At 61.0% G+C, this 18,016-nt stretch overlaps 2 protein-coding genes across 7 annotated transcripts in view; one reads left to right on the forward strand and one right to left on the reverse strand.

The window, feature by feature from the left end:
• Nucleotides 1,599-15,503, reverse strand: CRAT (carnitine O-acetyltransferase). Of its 4 annotated transcripts, XM_005660485.3 has the most exons (15): nucleotides 15,265-15,503; nucleotides 13,475-13,613; nucleotides 12,525-12,788; nucleotides 9,147-9,265; nucleotides 7,945-7,998; nucleotides 7,244-7,409; nucleotides 6,731-6,905; nucleotides 6,172-6,350; nucleotides 5,568-5,668; nucleotides 4,935-5,054; nucleotides 4,699-4,821; nucleotides 4,472-4,607; nucleotides 3,845-3,907; nucleotides 2,981-3,118; nucleotides 1,599-2,419 (listed from the first exon to the last, which is right to left on the reverse strand). In XM_005660485.3, exons 2-15 carry the CDS (start codon nucleotides 13,499-13,501, stop codon nucleotides 2,204-2,206), a joined length of 1,881 nt encoding a protein of 626 aa, XP_005660542.2. In that variant the 5' UTR covers nucleotides 13,502-13,613; nucleotides 15,265-15,503; the 3' UTR covers nucleotides 1,599-2,203.
• PTPA (protein phosphatase 2 phosphatase activator) overlaps nucleotides 15,945-18,016 on the forward strand; it is a 29,690-nt gene continuing 27,618 nt past the window's right edge. Inside the window, exon 1 of one of the 3 annotated variants that reach the window (XM_001926077.6) lies at nucleotides 15,945-16,255. In XM_001926077.6, the coding sequence (XP_001926112.3) occupies nucleotides 16,225-16,255 (31 nt within the window). In that variant the 5' untranslated portion in view covers nucleotides 15,945-16,224. The remainder of the gene's footprint in view (nucleotides 16,256-18,016) is intronic. The other 2 variants (XM_005660513.2, XM_021069959.1) reach the window with 2 other exon arrangements.

Genomic DNA, 18,016 nt, shown 5'->3' on the forward strand with positions numbered 1-18,016 from the left:
GGTGGCCCCAGGCTGGGTCGTGCGGCCCCGCGCAGCACTCCCTGGCAGGAGCCTGTGGGCCCTGCTCCGTGAGACCCAGCGTAGGACACCAGAGGCCAGCCCTGTTCCTCGGGAGCAGATCAAGGCCCCTGTAAAGTGGGATGCTCTCCAGGTCCTCCTGCTTGGGGGCCCTGGGGACACCGTGCACCCCTCTCCTGGCGACACCTCACCTCTCCGGCCTTGCTGAGTGGCCGGGCCTCAGGCATTGCCCACTCCCCGCCCAGCCTGGGCTCCACTCCTTGCTCCCTGAAGCTTTGGGCATGTGGCACGCCCTCCCAGAGCCCAGTTCCTTATCCGGAGAAGGGAGACAACGGCAGGCCCCAGCTCCCGCGGTGATGGTCGCAGGTGAGCTGGGCCATGGCCTCTCCCGCTCCTGGTTATCTTCCCTTCGGGCTTCACACATGCCCCGCAGGACCGTGTGCCCCTCCTCTCTCCACAAGCAGCCCTGCTAACCTTGGCAGCACCCCCAGCCTGTGCCAGGTGCTCAGGGTTGGGGATAGGTATAAGGTTCTGACTGGGTGGCCCCCGGCAGGGGCTAGGGCTGGGGGCAGCACCCCCAGTCCCGCTGGGCTCAGTGTGGGTCAGCAGATGAGGCCGTGAACCCTGGGCGGGAGTCACACAGACACTGGCGTTTGGCCCTTGCCATCAGCCTTGACATGGGTTAAATGAATCACGAGCCATGCAGCTGCCAACCCGCAGCTCCCCCTGAGCAGGGCTCAGGGTGAAAACCACGAGTGAGGCACTCCATGTGCTGGGAAAACTGGAAGAACAGGTCTTCGGGTAATCAGATGTATTTGGGAGATTTTCTGTGCCCAGTTCTTGCATTTCTTTGGATCTAGGAAAGCACTAACATCCTTCTTGGTGATTGATGTCAGCTCCTGTGACTGGCAGTAATCTCAGACCAACAACAGACTTGTCAAACGTATGCCTCTTTTGGGTGTCAGCGGTATCTGAAATGCCGCCGCCGCCCAGGCTGTCGTTAGGAAGGTGACAAAGCATGCACGTCATCTGTGAAAGCGGTCACTGCCGAGGGGGAGAGCCAGTGAGCCCTGCAGGATACTGGCCCCCTTAGTGGAAGTGCATTGCAAAGGAAGGGCTTCAGGGAGCCCAGGCCTCTTCGGTTCCTGCTCCCCACCCTTTGCTGCAAAAACTCCTGTATGTCCTGGCTCCCCCTCGCCTCCTCGGCGGCTGCCTGAGATGCTGCCTCCTGGGCTTAAGTCCTCATCTTGCCCCAAATAAAACTTAACTCTCAACTTCCAGGTGGTGCATTTGTTTTAAGTTGACACACCGTGCCCTCCCCACCCACAGCCCACGGGACAGGGGAGGCCCAAGTCACGGCGAGTGGTGGCAGGTGTCTGCCAAGGCCCCAGGCCCGGGTCTGGTGCTGTTCTGGCCCACGGCCCTCCTGACCCACGCCTGAGGGCTCGGCTCCCCTCCTCTGGGAGCCCTTCCCCTAGGCCCCCTGGCTTCTGGGACCCCAGCTCCCAGGTGCAGGGAAAGCCAGAAGATGCAAACGCGGGTGTTGCCCGGCCTGCCTGCCCTCTTGGCAGAAACGACTCTTTCCAGGCAGATTTCCCCTTTATTAACCAACTGCCCTGCCGGTTACTACCGCACAACCGGGCCGTGTTCAGGAAGCAAGCGGGCTGGGGCCCATGAGCCACGGCGCGGAGCCACAGAGAGGGCGCTCTGATGCAGGGCAGGCTTTTCCACCAGCACACCTTGCTGCTCAGCTCCTCAGCCTCGGGAAGGTGCCCAGCCTCAGGTGATCCTGTCTCTAGGTCCTCGGGAGCTTGGGGATCAGGGTAGAGACCTCAGCCTGGCTGTGCAGATGGCAGGAACCGGGCAGAGTTGAGCTGGCAAGGAAAGGACGGCCCAGCTGCCACCCCGACGAGGGGCGAGGTGGGCTGGTTCCTTTCCCCAGAGGCTGCCGCAGCAGGAGGGAGGCCGGGCGCCCAGGCCTCCCTCCTGCTTGGCCCCAGAGGGTGCTGGTGAGGGCCCGCGGAAGGCACTTGGCTCGGGCCTGCAGGCTCCACTGGGGGGTGCTTGTCCCCAACTGGGTCAGATGTGTCAGGCCCAGGGGGCGGGGGAGTGAAGGAGCAGAGCCCGGCGGGTGGCCCTCCCATGGTGGCTTGGCCGTGGCATCGGCGGGTCTGAGCAACGAGGCTCAGAGCTTGGCCCGGGGGTGGCTCTGCAGCAGGGCGCGCATGTCCAGGAGCGCCTGCTCCAGGTAGTGCGCCAGGCGGACGGCGTTGGTCTCGGCACAGCTGTTGTAGGCCGACACGGAGAAGTTGATGTGCGACTCCATGGGGTTATAGCAGACGCCGTAGCCATCTGGGACCACAGGCCCAAAGAACATGACACAGTCTGTCTTGGCGGGGACCTGGGGATGGCACAGGACCACGGCTCTCGTCCCAGCCCCACGGTGGCACCAGCCCGCCTTCCAGGTCTGCTCCCCCTGTGCCCTGCCCGAGACGCCCTTTCTGGTCTCCAGAGGACAGGTTATGCCCTCTCATCCTCCGGGGTGGGTTCTGGTGTCACCTCTCTTCAGACACTCCCCCTGATGCTCCTGGGGGGCCATGACTGCCTCAGCCCCTGTGCTTCCTGTCTAGACTGTTACCCCTGGGGGCAGGGACAGGGCTCTGCCCCTGCTCTATCCCAGGGCCCAGCACAGCTGGCATGGGTCAGACCTTCTTCATGCCTGACCAGTGAATGAAGAAAGCCGATCTGTCCCTGGCTGCCTCCTCCTCAGCCTGCCTGCGCTGCAGCGAAGCCCCGCCTCGGGCTCCTCCTCCAGAGCTCGGCTGCTTCGGGAGTGGGCCTGTGGGGCCATATCCCCCCCAAGGGATGGCGATGCCCACTTAGTGCAGCCTCTGCCCAGCGCCGGCCCCGGGGGCTCCTGTTCCCGCGCCCCCCGCCCCACGCGCCTGGGACGGCGGCTCACCTGGCTGGTGGAGAGGTTGAAGTGCATGGCGATGGCGTAGGAGGTGTCCATGAAGATGTCGGGCATGCTGACCAGGTCTTCGATGGCCTGCAGCTTCAGGCCCAGCAGGTGCCGGTCGAAGGCCTTCCCGCAGATGGCCTGTGGGAAGGGGAGCTGTCAGGGGCGGGAGCTGCGGGCCGGCGCGGTGCAGCCGCCCTCCTCAGGAGCTGTGGTGGCCATGCCTCTTCCCTCCACTGGCCCTCAGACCCGGGAGACCAGAGCAGCCAGGCAGGAGAGCCCTGACGTCACGGATGGGGAAACTGAGGCCCAGGGACCTGCCCAGGCAGGCGGACAGTGCGGGACCTGAACACAGGCCTGCAGCCGGGTGGCCTGGCCCCATCCTGGCTGTGGGACCTTGGCGGGTCACTGATCTCCCGGAGCCCCAGCGTCTTCATCTGCGAAAGGGGAACAGTCGCCGTGTGCCCTCGGTGGGGCGGCAGCGTGGTCTAAACAGCCACCTGCATGTGGCATAGGCAAAGCCTGGCACACACGGGTGCTCAGGGCCAGGATGGGAACTGGGCCTCTACCCCGAGCACAGCCCGAGCTGTCAGAGGGCAGGAAGCCTGCTGCCTGCCGGACTGTGCAGAGCCTCAGTGTCCTGGCCTCCAGTGGTATCAGGGAGAGAGCACGACACGAGAGCCACTGGCCAGCTCGGGACCAGGGCAGCCACTGGGCCCAGCCTTGGTTTCTCCCACTTTTATTTGGCTTTGCTTCAAGTGCCCCAAGGCTTAGGAACAGGGTGCTCCAGGCTAAGGGGAGTGGCCATTTGCAGCTGGGATGGACAGACAGATGGCACAAGCCCAGGGACAGCAGAGGCTCACTCACCAGGTCGGTGTAGGCTCGGTGGGCCTGCACGGCCTTTCGCAGCAGCTCCACCTTCTGGTGCTCCTGGGACCGGGGAGAGGGCGCTGAGGCCTGTTCCTGCCATCCTCCTCGGTGGCCCCCTCCCCACCCAGCTCCAGATTCTGCGCTCCCTGAGAGCTGGAACTGGTGCTGCCACCTCTCAGCCAGTCCCCAGCCAAGGCCTGACACGGGGCAGGTGCTCACTGCTGAAGACTGAATGCATACAGCTGACCCTTCAACAACTCAGGTTTGAACCGTGTGGGTCCACTCACATGTGGGTTTTTTTTCAGGAAATACCACAGTAGTTCACAAGCCATGGTTGGTGGAATCTGCGGATGCAGAACCACAGCTACAGAGAGCCGTCTGTAAAGTTACGCGGCAGATTCTGACTGTGTGGTGCCTCAGCCTGTGTTGTTCAAGGGTCCACTGCAGCTCCCTTTTCTCTCTGGCCGCCAGAAGGCTCCGTGCTGATACATTCATGGCTCCACCCCCACTAGATGCCCAGTGCCCAGCACAGGAGGGGAACAGAGCACACGCTCAATGCGTGTCAACAGACCGAGCAGGAAGGGAGAAGGCTCAGCTCTCCCGCCCGAGCCCCGGACCTCTCACCGTCACATTAGGGTCGCCCATGGCCTTGACGAAGGTCAGCGAGTCCATGGAGGCCGAGCGGATGGTGTCGGTGCGGCCCAGGTGGAACATGCGCAGGGAGGCGCTCTCGTAGGTGGCGCACGCCTGCCCGTAGATCCTGGGTGGGAGACGGGCTGAGCACACCCCTGGCAGGTCCCCCCGCCTCTGCCCCCAGGCCTTGCCCCTCCTTCACAGGGGGCAGGGCGCACCTGTAGTAGGCCAGCTGGAGGGCCATCTGGATGAAGGCGTCCGGGCTCAATTTCTCCGACTTGGGGAAGTCCTTTCCAAAGTGGTGGAACACGAACACCGTGATGTCCAGGTCCTGGATCATGCTGTGGGCGGGGCTGGGTGAGGGGCCGGCACCTGGCAGCTTCTGCCAGCTCCCCGCCGGGGTGGGGGGTGGGGGCGAGCCCCCCGTGCCCGGCACCTGGCGCTCGGCACTCACATGCTGAGATTCTGCTTGGCCTTCTCGATGTCGCTCTTGATCTCAGGGGTGATGTTGAACCGCAGCTTCTTGGGCATGGGCAGGGGTATCATGGGAGACCGCACGAGCTCGGGCTTCTTCCTGCATGGGACATGGAGGTCTCAGGCTCCTGGGGTGGCGGTGCTGGGTCCCTGAAGCTGGAGGGGGCTGGCCTAGAGGGACTCCTGGATTTGTTCGTCCCTTCAGCTTTCAAATGGCCGAGGGGAAGAGGGGAAGGGCCTTGTCCAAGGTCCCATGGCTGAGAAGCAGCAGAGCCAGAATGCAAACCCAGGTCTGAGTGACTCTAAAACCCCTGCCCTCTTCTGGCTTCCTCTGAACCAACAGGTGCCAGGCTTAAGGGAGAAGGCCTTTAATCCTCCTTTTTTGCTGTTATTATCTTGGCCAGGACCGAGGCATGCAGAAGCTCCCGGCCCAGGGATTATACCTGCGTCACAGCAGTGACCCAAGCCACAGCAGTGACAACGCGGGATCCTTAACCTGTTGCGCCACAAGAAAACTCTCCCCCACTCCTTCTTTAAAAACTAGTCTGTGATCTCTGTGTCACCTGTCGCGGGAGCGGGAGAACTGGGTGGAGGGTGGGGGAACCACACTCACGTGAACTCAATGACGTGGTCCACAAGGGTGGTGATGGGGGGTCCCTCTGCTGCCGCATGCTCATAAATGAGCCCACAGGCACCATCTTCGGCCACGATGAACTGCAGAGGGGAAGGGGATCCCTGACAGCCCAGGTCCCCAGGGCCACCCTCCAGCTGGGGCCCGGGCGAAGGGCTTCTCTGAGCCTCTCAAGGGCTTCTGCTGACTTCCTACTTTTATAACAGCTATCACTCACTGGGGGCCTTGGAACGCCTGTCCCAGGTCACAGTGAGCACCTGCTGTGCTCAGAGTCCCCATAACTACCCTCCCAAGGAGTCCTGCCACCACTCGTCTTACAGGTACAGAGGGAAAGTCAGGACCCAGACTGCGCTGCTCTGCTTGCTCCACGTCCCAGGTTCTCTCTGATCTACCGACAGCGTGTCAGAGATGACAGCAGTTTCTGGGCCAGGCCCCGTAATGACAGGCTGGCTGCCGGTAATGACAGCTGCGCCCCGCTGCTGGCTGACCCCCGCCCCCACACGCTGGCCCTGCTTTATGAGCGGGAAGCCAGGGACGCGGGGCTCCAGGGGAGGGGCAGGAAGTCCGGGGGCGGCGTGGGTCTCACCTGCAGCGTCTTGTCGAACCAGCGGTTGCCGCTGTTGAGCTTGCCGCCGCCCCCGTGCAGCATCTGGCAGGCCACTTGGTGGCGGTACCTGTCCTCCGAGACCCGAGGCATGGGCGCGTCCAGGCACACGGTGAAGATGCTCTTCTGGATGGAGCGCACCGACTCCCGGTTCACCTTGTCTGCGGCGACGTGGTGGCACGGTGAGGGCCGGGCCTGGGGAGGCCTCCAGAGCCTCGCTCTCCAGGGCCCCGCAGCCCCACAGCCCCCGAGAGGCAGGGCCCCACTTGGGACAGAAGCCCAGGGTCACACCGGGAGTCCGTGAGGTGGTCGGGGATCCCACACGGGGCCGACGCCCCGGACCGGCACAGGATTCAGGGGGCGTGATGCGGGGACGGGCTCCTCAGCCAGAGGACGACTCACTGCGACTTGCTGCTTAATAAGGGGAAACTAACTTAACCCAACTGAGCCACAGGTTCCTCTTCTGGGGAATGGGGCTGACACGGGCTCTGGGATGAGCGGATTCAGGGAGACAGACGGCTGCCCACCCCTCCCGGGGTACCTTTGATGAGGGTGCTGTAGGCCTTGGCCCAGGAGTTGCGATGGTTGGAGGTGAGAATGCCCACAGGCTCTTTGTTGGTTTGCAGGGACGAGTTCCAGATCTTCTCCAGCTGCGTGAAGATCTGATCCGAGGTCAGGGGTGTCCCATCACTGTGGTACACGTCCAGCTCAAAAAACTGGCCAGGCACAGGCAGGGACAGAGAAGAGGGCTCGTGGGGGGCTCAGACGGGCAGCAGTCACCTCCCACCCCTCCTTGGCAGCCCAGCCGAGGGGATGGCCTCAGGCCGAGGGTGAGGAGGGCGGGGAGGTCCTTGCACTGTTCTTCCCAGCCTGGCCAGGCCCAGAGCCCTTCCTGGGCCCCAGGTTGGGGCCCAGCCAGACACCTGGTGGAGAGGCCCCGGGCCTGCCTGTTCTTGGGGTGCCCGGGCAAGCGTGTCGGGGAGGCTGACTCCTGGCCCGCCCCTCCCTCCCTGCAACAGCGTGGGGGGCTGAGGCCTGGGAGGTGGGCACCCACTTGGTAGTTGTGCACCACGGTGATGTGTGCGGGCGGCTTCTTGATCTTGCTGAAGTTGGTGACCGAGTCCTGCTTGGGGCCTGGCACTCGGCAGGAGGACAGGATCTGATAGTACTGGTTCATGCACAGTGGCTTGCCCCCCAGGTACTCCACGGGCAGGGTCTCGCTGCAGGGCAGAGGGGCAGGGAGGAGCACGGCACTGACGGGAGCTGCCGGGTCTGGCTGCCCGCTGGCCACACAGGCAGTGTGAGGGCTGCTCGCACCCTTCTCCCCGTTGGCGTGAGAGAGGCCTGTGGGCACTGGGCTGGGTCAGGAGGCCTGGGGTCCCCCGGCTTGTGAGTCACCCTGGAAACTCCCTTTCTCTCTGGGCTTTAGTTTGCCACAGGTAGGATGAAGCAGCGAGTCCACCCCGGGGCCTCTCCGGCTGGAGTGCTAATTCCAGGGGTCTCTTAGGATAAGGTCCCCAGGAGGAGAGCCCAGTGGCCGGGGCAGAGGACCCAGATGTCCCAACCCCCATGTGTCCCAATCCCCACGCTCTTATGTCCCCAACCCCAACACAGGCTGGATGAACAGGAAGTGAAAGCAACTGAGCTCTGGCCGGGTCAGCACCCAGCTGTGCAGCGTGTGTGTATGTTTGGGGGGGTGGGCAGGGCTGGGCCAGCTCCTGTCATTGGGCAGTCAGTGGGGGTGGGGCCACTCACTTGTCAATCATGGCCTTGAAATCCAACACACCCTCAATTAATTTGGCAGCGAACCTGGAGGGAGGAACCAACTAGAGATCAGAAGGCTGTGTGGACACCAAGAGGGAGGTCCCTGGGCCAGGGACAAGGGGGCAAAGGGAGAGGCCTAGTCCAGGGAAGTGACCAATTGCTCCTCTCACTGCTCACAGAGAGCCTGAGGCAGTCGGAACGCAGAACCTTTGTTCCAGTTCCAGCGGACCTCCTGGGCCTGGCTAATCTCTAGGGTAAGGGATAAGAGAGATGGCATCGGCTGAGAGCCTGGCAGGATTTAGAGGCTAATGAACAGAGCCTGATTATGGCTGGATGATGAGTCAGTGATATCTGGTTCCACCCACAGAGGGCCCGAGGCCCTGATCCACAGCCAGGAGTCTGGAAGGCATCGCCCTGCTCTGAAGCATCAGTCAGGGAGGGAGGGACCTGGGACCACAGGGCAGGAGGAGCGTGAACAGCAGAATGGGAGGGCAGTGGCTTGAGGTGTCCCCTCTCCTAGGTCCCTCCTTGTTTCTGGGTCTCCGTGTCCCCCAGGCCACCTCGCTCAAGCCGCCCCTCCTCCCGGACTTCTGGGCCACATGACTCAGGCCCGATGCCTGGGGGGTGCTCCTAGCCCTGAGCACGGGGACCACTGGCTGGAGTTCCTGGGCCTGAACCTCTGGCACTTCCTGGGGTGCCCTGGTACCTTTAAGAGAGGTAGTGGCGATTGTGAGCGGCTAGTCCTTGGGCAGGAGATCCCTGTCACTGGTATTTTTATCCCTGAACAGAGGCCAGGGCAAGTGACATGGCCGAATGAGGAAAAGGTGACTGTGTACAAAGGTCATCCCTGTGCGGGTGAGGTGCCAGGACGGGGCTGGGGGGGAACCTGGTCTGCAGTTCGTTGGTTAACAATTATGAAGCTTTGGAGCAGGAAGATCCTGCTTCTGGTCCAGGCCAGCCAATCCTCAAGGGTGAACTCGGGCAGGTCCCTCGGCTGCTCTGAGCCTCAGTTTCCCTACCTGTAAAACAAGCATGATGCTCCCCACTCCCTAAGGCTGTTTGTGAGGATGAAAGACAATCAACAGGGCTGGGGCCCCGCCAATCTCCTGGGGCAAGGGGACTTCAGGGCCCTGGAAGCACCCGGACTGCTGGCTCTGCCGCCTCCCTGTCCCGCCCCCACATGGGCAACTCACCGGAGCTGTCCCTGCAGATCCACAAAGTCCTGCTTGGGCAGCGCCATGCCCGGGCTGGAATAGATGACCAGGGGCTGGCGGTACTGGAGGTAAGCTGTTTTGAGCCACCACTCAGACAGCTGGGGGAAGGACCAGAGCCTGTGAGGAAGGGTGTGCGGGGACCTGGTGCCCCTTCCCCATCAGGCCCAGGGGCCCCTGCTGGCTGCCCTCTGCCCCCCTAGGGAGCACAGATTCTCAAAGTGAATGTTTAGACCTAGAATCCCCTGCCCCCCCACCCCTGCCAAACCCCGTAAACCCACCAGCGGCACCCCGTTATCTTCCCTTTAGACCGAGCCAGTCAGCATTGGCAAGAGAAATCAGGCAACACTGCTGAGAAAAAGACTGGCAGGAAGACTGGGCTTGCAGAAGAACAGAGGAAGGAATGCCAGTCACTTTTCTTTTTGCCACATATCTCGGGTCAATGATTTTAATATTTTTAGCAATAGAAATGAATTCCTGGCGTTCCCGTTGTGGGGCAGCAGAAACGAATCCGACTAGGAACCATGAGGCTTCAGTTCGATCCCTGGCCTTGCTCAGAGTTAGGGATCCCCTGTTGCTGTGAGCTGTGGTGTAGGTTGCAGATGCGGCTCGGATCCGCACTGCTGTGGCTGTGGTGTAGGCCAGCAGCTGTAGCTCTGATTCGACCCCTAGCCTGGGAACCTCCATATGCCACGGGTGCGGCTCTAAAAAGCAAAAATACCAAACAACAACAACAACAACAACAACAACAACAAAATGTATTCTTTTTTTTTTTTTTTTTTTTTTTTTTTTTTTAGGGCCGCACTCACGGCATATGGAGGTTCCCAGGCTAAGGGCCTAATCAGAGCTGTAGCCACCAGCCTACACCACAGCCACAGCAACGCCAGATTTGAGCCACATCTGCCACCTACACCACAGCTCAAGGCAACGCTGGATCCTTAACCCACTGAGCAAGGCCAGGGATCGAACCCACAACCTCATGGTTCCTAGTCGGATTCGTTAACCACTGAGCCACGACGGGAACTCCAAGAAATGTATTCTTGATAGACAGAAAGGTAAAGGTAAAAAAGAGAAAGCTCTAGAGAAAGAAAGTCCGATGAATGGCTTTTTGCCTGGCCCCTGTGGACATGCTCCAGGGGAGCAGGGGCCCAGGGCTCAGCACAACCCCCCGGACTCTGGTCCTCTGTGGCCTCAGTTCTGCGGGTGTCAGACCAGGGACTGGACACCTGCTAGGGTCGCAAGGTCAGGGCCATCTGGGGGAAGCTCCCTGTGAAGGCGATTCACTGCACTAGTGACAAGATTGAGGTGACACATCCTCATCTCTACAGGGCTGGCTGTCCTCTCTCTGCAGGACAGCATCTCTGCAGGGCTGCTTCCAGCGGGTAAGCAGTGTCTCTCTGAAGACCAGCCATGGACATGCTGCCAAAAGCTCCCGTCTGTCATTACAGACTCCCCGGTGACTGTTACCCTTGAGTCCTACGGGTTGGTAGCAATGTCACCCCCACCACCCAGCCCCTAAGCACAGGTACAATATGCCCCTCTGTGGCAGGTCCCTCGACCCCCCCACCCCCCGCCGCTGTGCCTTCTCGTTCTATCTTACACAAGCAGTGGGACGAGCCTCTTTGCCACATGGACGCCAGTTGGGGAACTGCTGTCCTGTGGCATAGTTCACTAGCCTCGGGCCCCTGGCAAGGGGTGAAGAAGGGCAGTGTGCCCAGTGGGTGACTGCTGTCTGCTGATCTGTGGCCTGGAGACAGGGCCCCTGGCCAGCCAGACCCTCCTGTGTAGCCTGGCGCCTCCTCGAAAGCTGCTGTGTGGCTCTGGCTTTTGATCGATCTCTCTGGGCCTCAGTTTCCTCACCTGCAGATCAAGGAGGGGCAGATAGGAGCCTCCACTCCCATCAGGGTCTTGGAGCCTCTGAGTAGAGCTTGGGCGACAAAGGGGAGGCCCTGAAGACAGGGGCCTGCCCTCCGTGAGTGGAGAGGAGGTGGTGCCTCCACCCCTTTGGTCTGAAGCTCTGTGTGAGGAAGTCGTTCTGGGCTAAGCAGACCTGCCAAGGCTCGAACTCAGCGCGGACGCCGCCCACCTGCCACGCGCAGCCCCCCGCCCGTCTACCTGCTCCCTCACGGCACCTCTCATTTTCCGGGGACCAGGCCCGGCCTGGCTCTGTCCTGCACACCGGCTTCCCCCTTGGTCCTCCCCCTCTCCCCACCCCCTCCCTTCCCTCACACAGCTCTTTTAGGTCAGGACTGTCCACTTCCAACTAACTGGCAAGCGCCATTGACACCAAAACATATCCTGGACCGAAGGACTTCTCATTTTCTCCCCGCTGGCATCTCTCGGGGTGATGGCAGCAGCCTCCCTCCTACCTCCGCTCCTCCCCCGGGCCCATGTTCTCACCCTCGCTCCCCTCCCAGCAGCCAGGCGGTCCTTCCTAACATTGCTGTGGTGTAAAACACACACAGAAAATTCCCGGGGCATGAGCACAGACACGTCTGCATGTGCTGAACACACCTGCGCGACAGATCGAGGCGCAGGACCAGGATGTGGTCACTGAACCGCATACATCACCCTGCGGCCCCCTCCCAGTGAGGGCAAGTCCAAGTGCCTTCTCCTGGGGCCCCCCGACCTTGCCCTTGCCATCCACTCTAGCCTCTGCCCCTGAGCTCGCCAGCTGCTGCCACCTTTGCCCATGCTGTGCCCTCCGTCTCAGAGCCAGCACTGCCGCCTCCCTGCCCTCCCTGCCCCTACAAAAGGAAGACACTACTGCTCTCCACCCTCGCTCTCTCACCGTTCTTTTTATTCCCATAGAACTTCATTGCCTAATGTGACCTCGTCCACCCTACTTGAACGTCAGCTCCAAGAGGCCACTGACGGCCTCCTTCTTGCTCACCAGGCACAGAGTAAGTGCTCGAGAAACTCCATGATGCAAATGGCTGCACCACAGCAGCCTGTACTGAAAGTTTCGAGTGGGGAGTTCCCGTCGTGGCTCAGTGGAGACGAACCTGACGAGGATCCATGAGGACACAGGTTCGATCCCTGGCCTCGCTCTGTGGGTTAAGGATCGGGTGTTGCCGTGAGCTGTGGTGTAGGTCACAGACACGGCTCCAATCCCATGTTGCTGTGGCTGTGGTGTAAACCAGCAGCTGCAGCTCCGATTTGACCCCTAGCCCGGGAAACTCCATATGCTGTGAGTGCGGCCCTGGAAAGACAACAAAGAAAAAGTTTTGAGTGGGAGGCCAGCAATAGGCGACAGGTGGGATGCTCAAAATGACCCAGGGCCTCGGGGCAGGGGGCCCTGTTCCCCTCACCCTCCACAGGAGCCGAGGGGTCTGGTGTGCCCCCGGCCTTCTCACTCACCCAGTTCTCCGTCTTCCTGGCCCTGCGCTCCAGCCCCTTCTGCAGGCGCTCCCCTACGCCCCCTGGAGACTGAAACTCTTCCACCAGCTGCTTGGTTTGGGCCCACTCCTCTTCGCTGACGATGGGCTGCAGTGCCTTGAGATAATGGTCCAGGGTCTGCTGGAGCGGGGGCACGGGCAGCCGGGGCAGTGAGTCCTGGTGCGTCTTGAAGTGACTGGAAACCTTCGTCAAGGAGGAGGGCTTGAGGAAGCCCAGGGGCCTCGCCTGCACACAGCACAAGAGCCTGCTCATTCTCTCACCAGCTCTGGGAGGCCCTGGCAGCCCCAAAGCCACTGCCCTGGGCATTTATGTGCCCATTCCTGGGGTCAGAGACAGCCTCTTGGGAGGGGTCTGCCCTGACTTCCCAGCCCTCGAGCTACAGGTGTCTCCGCCTCCCAGGGGCCTGGAGGTGCACACAGGGGTGGGGGAGGGTGGGGTGTGGCCACTGCTCTCATCAGGGCTCGAAGGGACCACGTCAGGAGCAGCAGCACCTGTGGGGCAGGCAGAGGTCAGAGGGACCTCTCACCTGGCGGGTGCACAGGCCCCGCCTTTCTCTCCCTGGGGTGATGAGTGAACACCCCTGCCCGGAAGGCCTCACCTCCTTTTCTCCCCCCCTTGCCAGGTTGAGATAGAAGAGGGAAGAGAAGATCAGACAGAGCCACATGATAAAGCCGCAGTACCTTTGGGTGAGGGCGAGGCCTCGGGCATTTTCCTGGCTGTGGGGTGAGGACAGGGGTGGCATAGGGGCAGCGTCGTGACAAGAGAGAGCTGAGAGGCCTGGCAAGGAGGGTGTGAGTTGGCAGAGAGGGAGAGTCTGGAGACTCTGGAGGAGGCGGACAGAAAGAGAGATAGGAGAGTCCGAGGCTGCTGGCAGCAGTGGGGAGGCAAGTGACAGAGGCTCCGTTTCATACCTTCTCTTTCTGCTGCCCGTCCTCCATGGCAGGACTGAGGTTCTGAGCCCTGTCTGTCTGCCTTGGGCTGGATCGCTAAGCCTAACTGTGCTACCAAGTGGGTGAGCAGAACCTAGCAAGAGACAGCCACTTGCCCGGGCTGGAAAGAGAAGACAAGAGCCAAGATTCAGGAGGGCGGCAGAGGCGATGGCTGTGGTGGCTCTGGTGGCTTCTCGGGTTCTGGCTATCGCTGGAGCCGTTGTTCCACCCTCCCTAGTTTCCAGAAGGGGAGAAATGGGGAGCAGGTGAGAAGGCTGCGGGTGTGTACCCGAGGAGGAGACATGGAAACCTTTCCTCCCTGGCTGGGCCCAGGGCCAGGGAGGCAAGCCAAGGGGTATTAAAAATCCACCTGTTAGAATCTGCATAAGCCTGTTTGATGAGGGAAAACTTGGCTGGAGGACAGAAACTGCTTGGCTGCTGAGGATACACCGTAACCCTGCATATAGTCCTGAAAACTGGGCAGGTGCAAAGGCGCAGATGCTGAGAAAGGGCAGTAAGTGGACGTTTCCCTCCACGACTCCTGGGGCCCTTCCGGGCCATCCTCCCAGCAAAGCCTGGTTCTCTTGAGCTGTGGCTCAATCAGCTGCGGGGGGCAGGCAAGGGCAGAGAACTTTGGGAGTTCTCTAAGGATCCGGCGCTGTCACTGCAGGGGCTTGGGTTAATGCTGTGTTGAGGATTCAATCACTGGTGTGGAAATTTCACATGCTGCAGGCATGCCCCCCCCCCCCCGCAAAAAAGAGAGGACTTTGGGCATTAAAAATCCATCAAGGACGCTAGTTTTGGGATTGGGCTAGATTGGAGACAACAGATCCAAGGGATTCTGGCCAAGTCTCTCCTTGCCTCAGTTTTCCTGGCAGTAAAGAGATCAGGCCACATAGCAGGTCCTGGGAGATGACCTAGAGGCTGTGGACACAGATCAGGTGGCAGGTGTAAGGGGGAGCTCTAGAAGATCCTGGAAGATCTCAAGAGCCTCTGGGCCTGGCAGAGGCCAAACATTCTTCTTGGCATAGAAGGGGACACAGACAGAGATATGCTTGGAGCAGAGAGGAAAGAGATCCGAATCAGCAGCAACACCTGCTCCAAGCTGCCCTCTGGGAAGATGGGGGGCGGGCGGAGGGATGGGGGGATGTAGCTGTAAGTCAAGTTGAGGAAGAGACTGGTGGCACGCGGGGGGGGGGGGGGAATGGGGCTGCCACCTGCCGCCCTCTGCCAGTTGGGAGGACTTTCTGAGCAGCCCAGCTTGATGCCTTCAGTGGAGTGTCTCTGACCACACACAATTCCCCAGGGGCCGTTTGATAAGCCCAGGGAAGGTGACTAACTGCAGGGAGTTGGAGAAGTGGCTCTGGCCGGGAAGAAATGGCTCAGGCTGAGCATGGGACAGGTGAGTGAGTGAGTGAGAGAATAATCTCTGAGAGACACTCCTGGTCTCTCTCGGTTCCTTGGCTACGGGTGGAGGTGCTGCCTGAGGCCAGGGCGTTATCTTTTCCGGGTCATTGAAATTTAGCGCCACAAAGTGTGGGTTCGATCCAGCCTCTGACCTTGAGCCTCAGTCTCTCCCTCTGCCAGACGGGATTAATCCACCTGCTGACCCCTTCCCAGCAGCTGCTGGCCGGACTGGACCGCGGCCGCTGGGCCGCGTCGCCTCTACGGCCTGTGTCCTCCCCTTTCCGGCGCAGCTGCGCGGGTGGCTCGGCCCGCGGCCCACCCGTCCCGTCCATGGTCCACCAGGCCGGTTTCCCCGCCGCACTCACCACGGTCCTGGCAGCGAAGGATAACATCTCGGCGGCCTGCCCAGGGACACACTGTCCGCTCCTCCCCAGGCGCTGGTCAAAGTCCGCGCCGCGGCTGTAGGTGGGTCCCCACTAGACCCTTCCGGTCCAAGATCGCCGAGTCACCACCGCCGGCGGGTAGAAGCGGCCCCGCGCCCACCCACCCCGCCGGGCGGCGGCCGGCAGGCGGCCCGCGGGAGGCGGACTCTTGGGGCGGGGCCTTCGGCGGGCGGCGAACGCCGACCTCTAGCCGCGAGCGCTGGGCGGCCCGGGAGGCGGGGCCGGGGGCGGCGCCGGGGGCGGGGCCCGGGCCCCCTGCAGGTGGGTTCACCGCTAGGCGGTGGAACCCAAGAGGCGCACAGCGGCGCCCGCCGTCCACCTTGCCCTTTCCCGCCTCCATGAGCCGTCCAAATTGTTGGAGGCAGCGGTGTGCACCCCTCTCAGTCCCTTTGGTGTCCTTGAGCGCTGCTCTCAAAGTGCTAGGAAAACACAACCATACCGACAGGAGACTGTCTTCCACTAGTCCTCGGGATTGGGTCAGAGCCACGCTCCGAGATGACAGGTGGGGACCGCCCCGCAAAAGCATGGCTGCCGCGCTCCCAGGGCCCTCCCGGCAGGCAGTTGGCGCGTCGGGCCGCGAGCCGGCCGTCGGTGCGCATGCTCCCTGGGTGCCCCGCACCAACATGGCCGCCGCCTCGGAGTGAGCGCGACCGCCGCGAGCCGGCCGTTGCTGGGCATGCTCCCTGGGTGCCCCGCACCAACATGGCGGTCGTCTTCGCTGGGGTGACTTTAATTCTCGGTTTTCGGTTCTAGCCAGCCAGTGCTCGTTTCTCTTCAGAAAGCTCGGAGCGCGTAGGGGAGCCCGGGAAGGGCAGGGAAGGTGCGGGGGTGAAAGGCGAGAGGGGACTGCAGGCATCCGGGCCGGCTCCTGGCGGGCGGAAGATGGCTGAGGGCGAGCGGCAGTCGCCGCCAGGTAGGACGGGACGGGCCGGGCCGCTGCGGGGTGGGGGCGCGGGGACGCGGGGGCGGTGCTGGGTCTGGGGGCGGGGATGGCGTGGGGGGTGGGGGGCTCTGCAGCCCGACGGTTGAGAGAGATGAGCGACGCTCTTGGGGCCCCGAGGGGGAAGGGCTGGGGGGACCTGGAGGTGGGGGGCAGGAACCCAGGGCTGCAAAAGGGGTGCTGGGAGGGGCGCAATACCAGGACTTGGGGAGCTTGAGCCGCCCGAGGGTCGGGTGGACGGTCCGGTGGCCTTTTCCACGTCTGGGCTGCGCGTGTTTGTCAGCTCTTGACCCAGTGGGGAAGCTGTCGGGGGTGGGGGCTGCTGTCTTTATTAGACCCTGGTGCTCCTTGGGCCTGGGCCTGCCCGGACCCCCTTTCCCGCCTCCCCGACTCCCTGACCACCCCTCTTTCATCTCCCCTCTCCTCCTCGGAGGCCTGGCACCGGAGATTCAGGGGCTGAGAAGTTACCAAGAAGTTACTGCCCTGGATCGTCTAAACTATTAATTTAGAAAGACTGGTTGTGCAAGGAGCTGAGTCTCTTTCTGGTCTCACCATCTGTAACTTTTATTTACACCGAGGTTTCTTTTTAATTCATCTCAAATAGCTGGGATGGAGCGGCCAGGGAAAGGATTTTCTCTCTCTGTCTCTCTCTCTCTTTTTTTTTTTGGCCGCCTGGCAGCCTATGGAGTTCCTGGGCCAGGGATCAGATCCAAGCCGCAGTTGCGGCCCAAGCCGCAGCTGTGTCAACGCGGGATCCTTAAGGCACTGTGCCAGGCTGGGGATGGAACCTACGTGCCAGCACTTCCTACACGTTTCGAGTCTGTTGCCCCACAGCAGAAGCTTGGGGAACGATTCTCCTAGAGCGGAAACTTGGGGAAATGGAAGGAAGTTTGCTGACCACTCTTGCCACCCTAACTTGAGCTAGAAGGACTGATAGTAGATAACTTTTTAAAAAAATTTCTTTTGGTAGCTAATGTTTAAAGAGGTTGCAGATAGGTTGGTCAAACAGCTATTTCAAAAACACCTAATGTTTTGAAACCATTCAATATTCCTTCTGTGTCTCACCTTTTGTGATCCCTGGGAAGGTCTCAGGACAGAGACATTTTAAAGATCAAAAGAGATATTCCCCGCCCCCTGCCCCAAATCAATGAACAAAAAGCTGGGTATGGTCTGTTAGAGCATTTGAAACCAGACATTTATTTTGTTAACAAAATTTCTGTGCATGTGCTTTAGGAATTCTAGTAATGATCTCAGGATATATAAGGCAACCAGAGTTATCAGTAAGATGAGGAGGTCCCTTCGTGGCTCAGTGGTTAACGAACCCGACTAGGAACCATGAGGATGATGGGTTCCATCCCTGGCCTCGCTCAGTGGATTAAGGATCTAGGGTTAAGGATCTGGCGTTGCCCTGAGCTGTGGTGTAGGCTGCAGACTTGCTTGGATCCTGTGTTGCAGTGTCTGTGGTGTAGGCCGGCAGCTGTAGCTCCGATTTGACCCCTGGCCTGGGAATTTCCACATGCCACAGATACGGTCCTAACAGGCAAAAAAAAAAAAAAAAAAAAAAAAAAAGAGGATTATCAGTAAGATGAATGTTGTCTCTGAAGACAGGTGGTGGGGGACATGGGAGTGAGCCTGTACTGAGAGAAGATGGCTCTGGGAGGTTATCTGTGGCTGGGAAGAGTCAGGTTCCCAGGAGGTGGCTCTTCTTTGAAGTTTGAAACCAGACGGTGAGGA

This window comes from Sus scrofa, chromosome 1 (genome assembly GCF_000003025.6).
Source record: "Sus scrofa isolate TJ Tabasco breed Duroc chromosome 1, Sscrofa11.1, whole genome shotgun sequence".
Classification (NCBI taxonomy): domain Eukaryota; kingdom Metazoa; phylum Chordata; class Mammalia; order Artiodactyla; family Suidae; genus Sus; species Sus scrofa.

Coding starts and splice junctions, on each gene's coding strand:
- CRAT (XM_021078296.1), bottom strand. CDS start 12,869: ATGCCCAGGGCAGTGGCTTTGGGGCTGCCAGGGCCTCCCAGAGCTGGT. Junction 5,669..6,171: donor GGTTCGACAAGACGCTGCAG/GTGAGACCCACG, acceptor TCCCCTCTGCAG/TTCATCGTGGCCGAAGATGG. Junction 3,119..3,844: donor ACCGAGCCTACACCGACCTG/GTGAGTGAGCCT, acceptor CCCTTCCCACAG/GCCATCTGCGGGAAGGCCTT.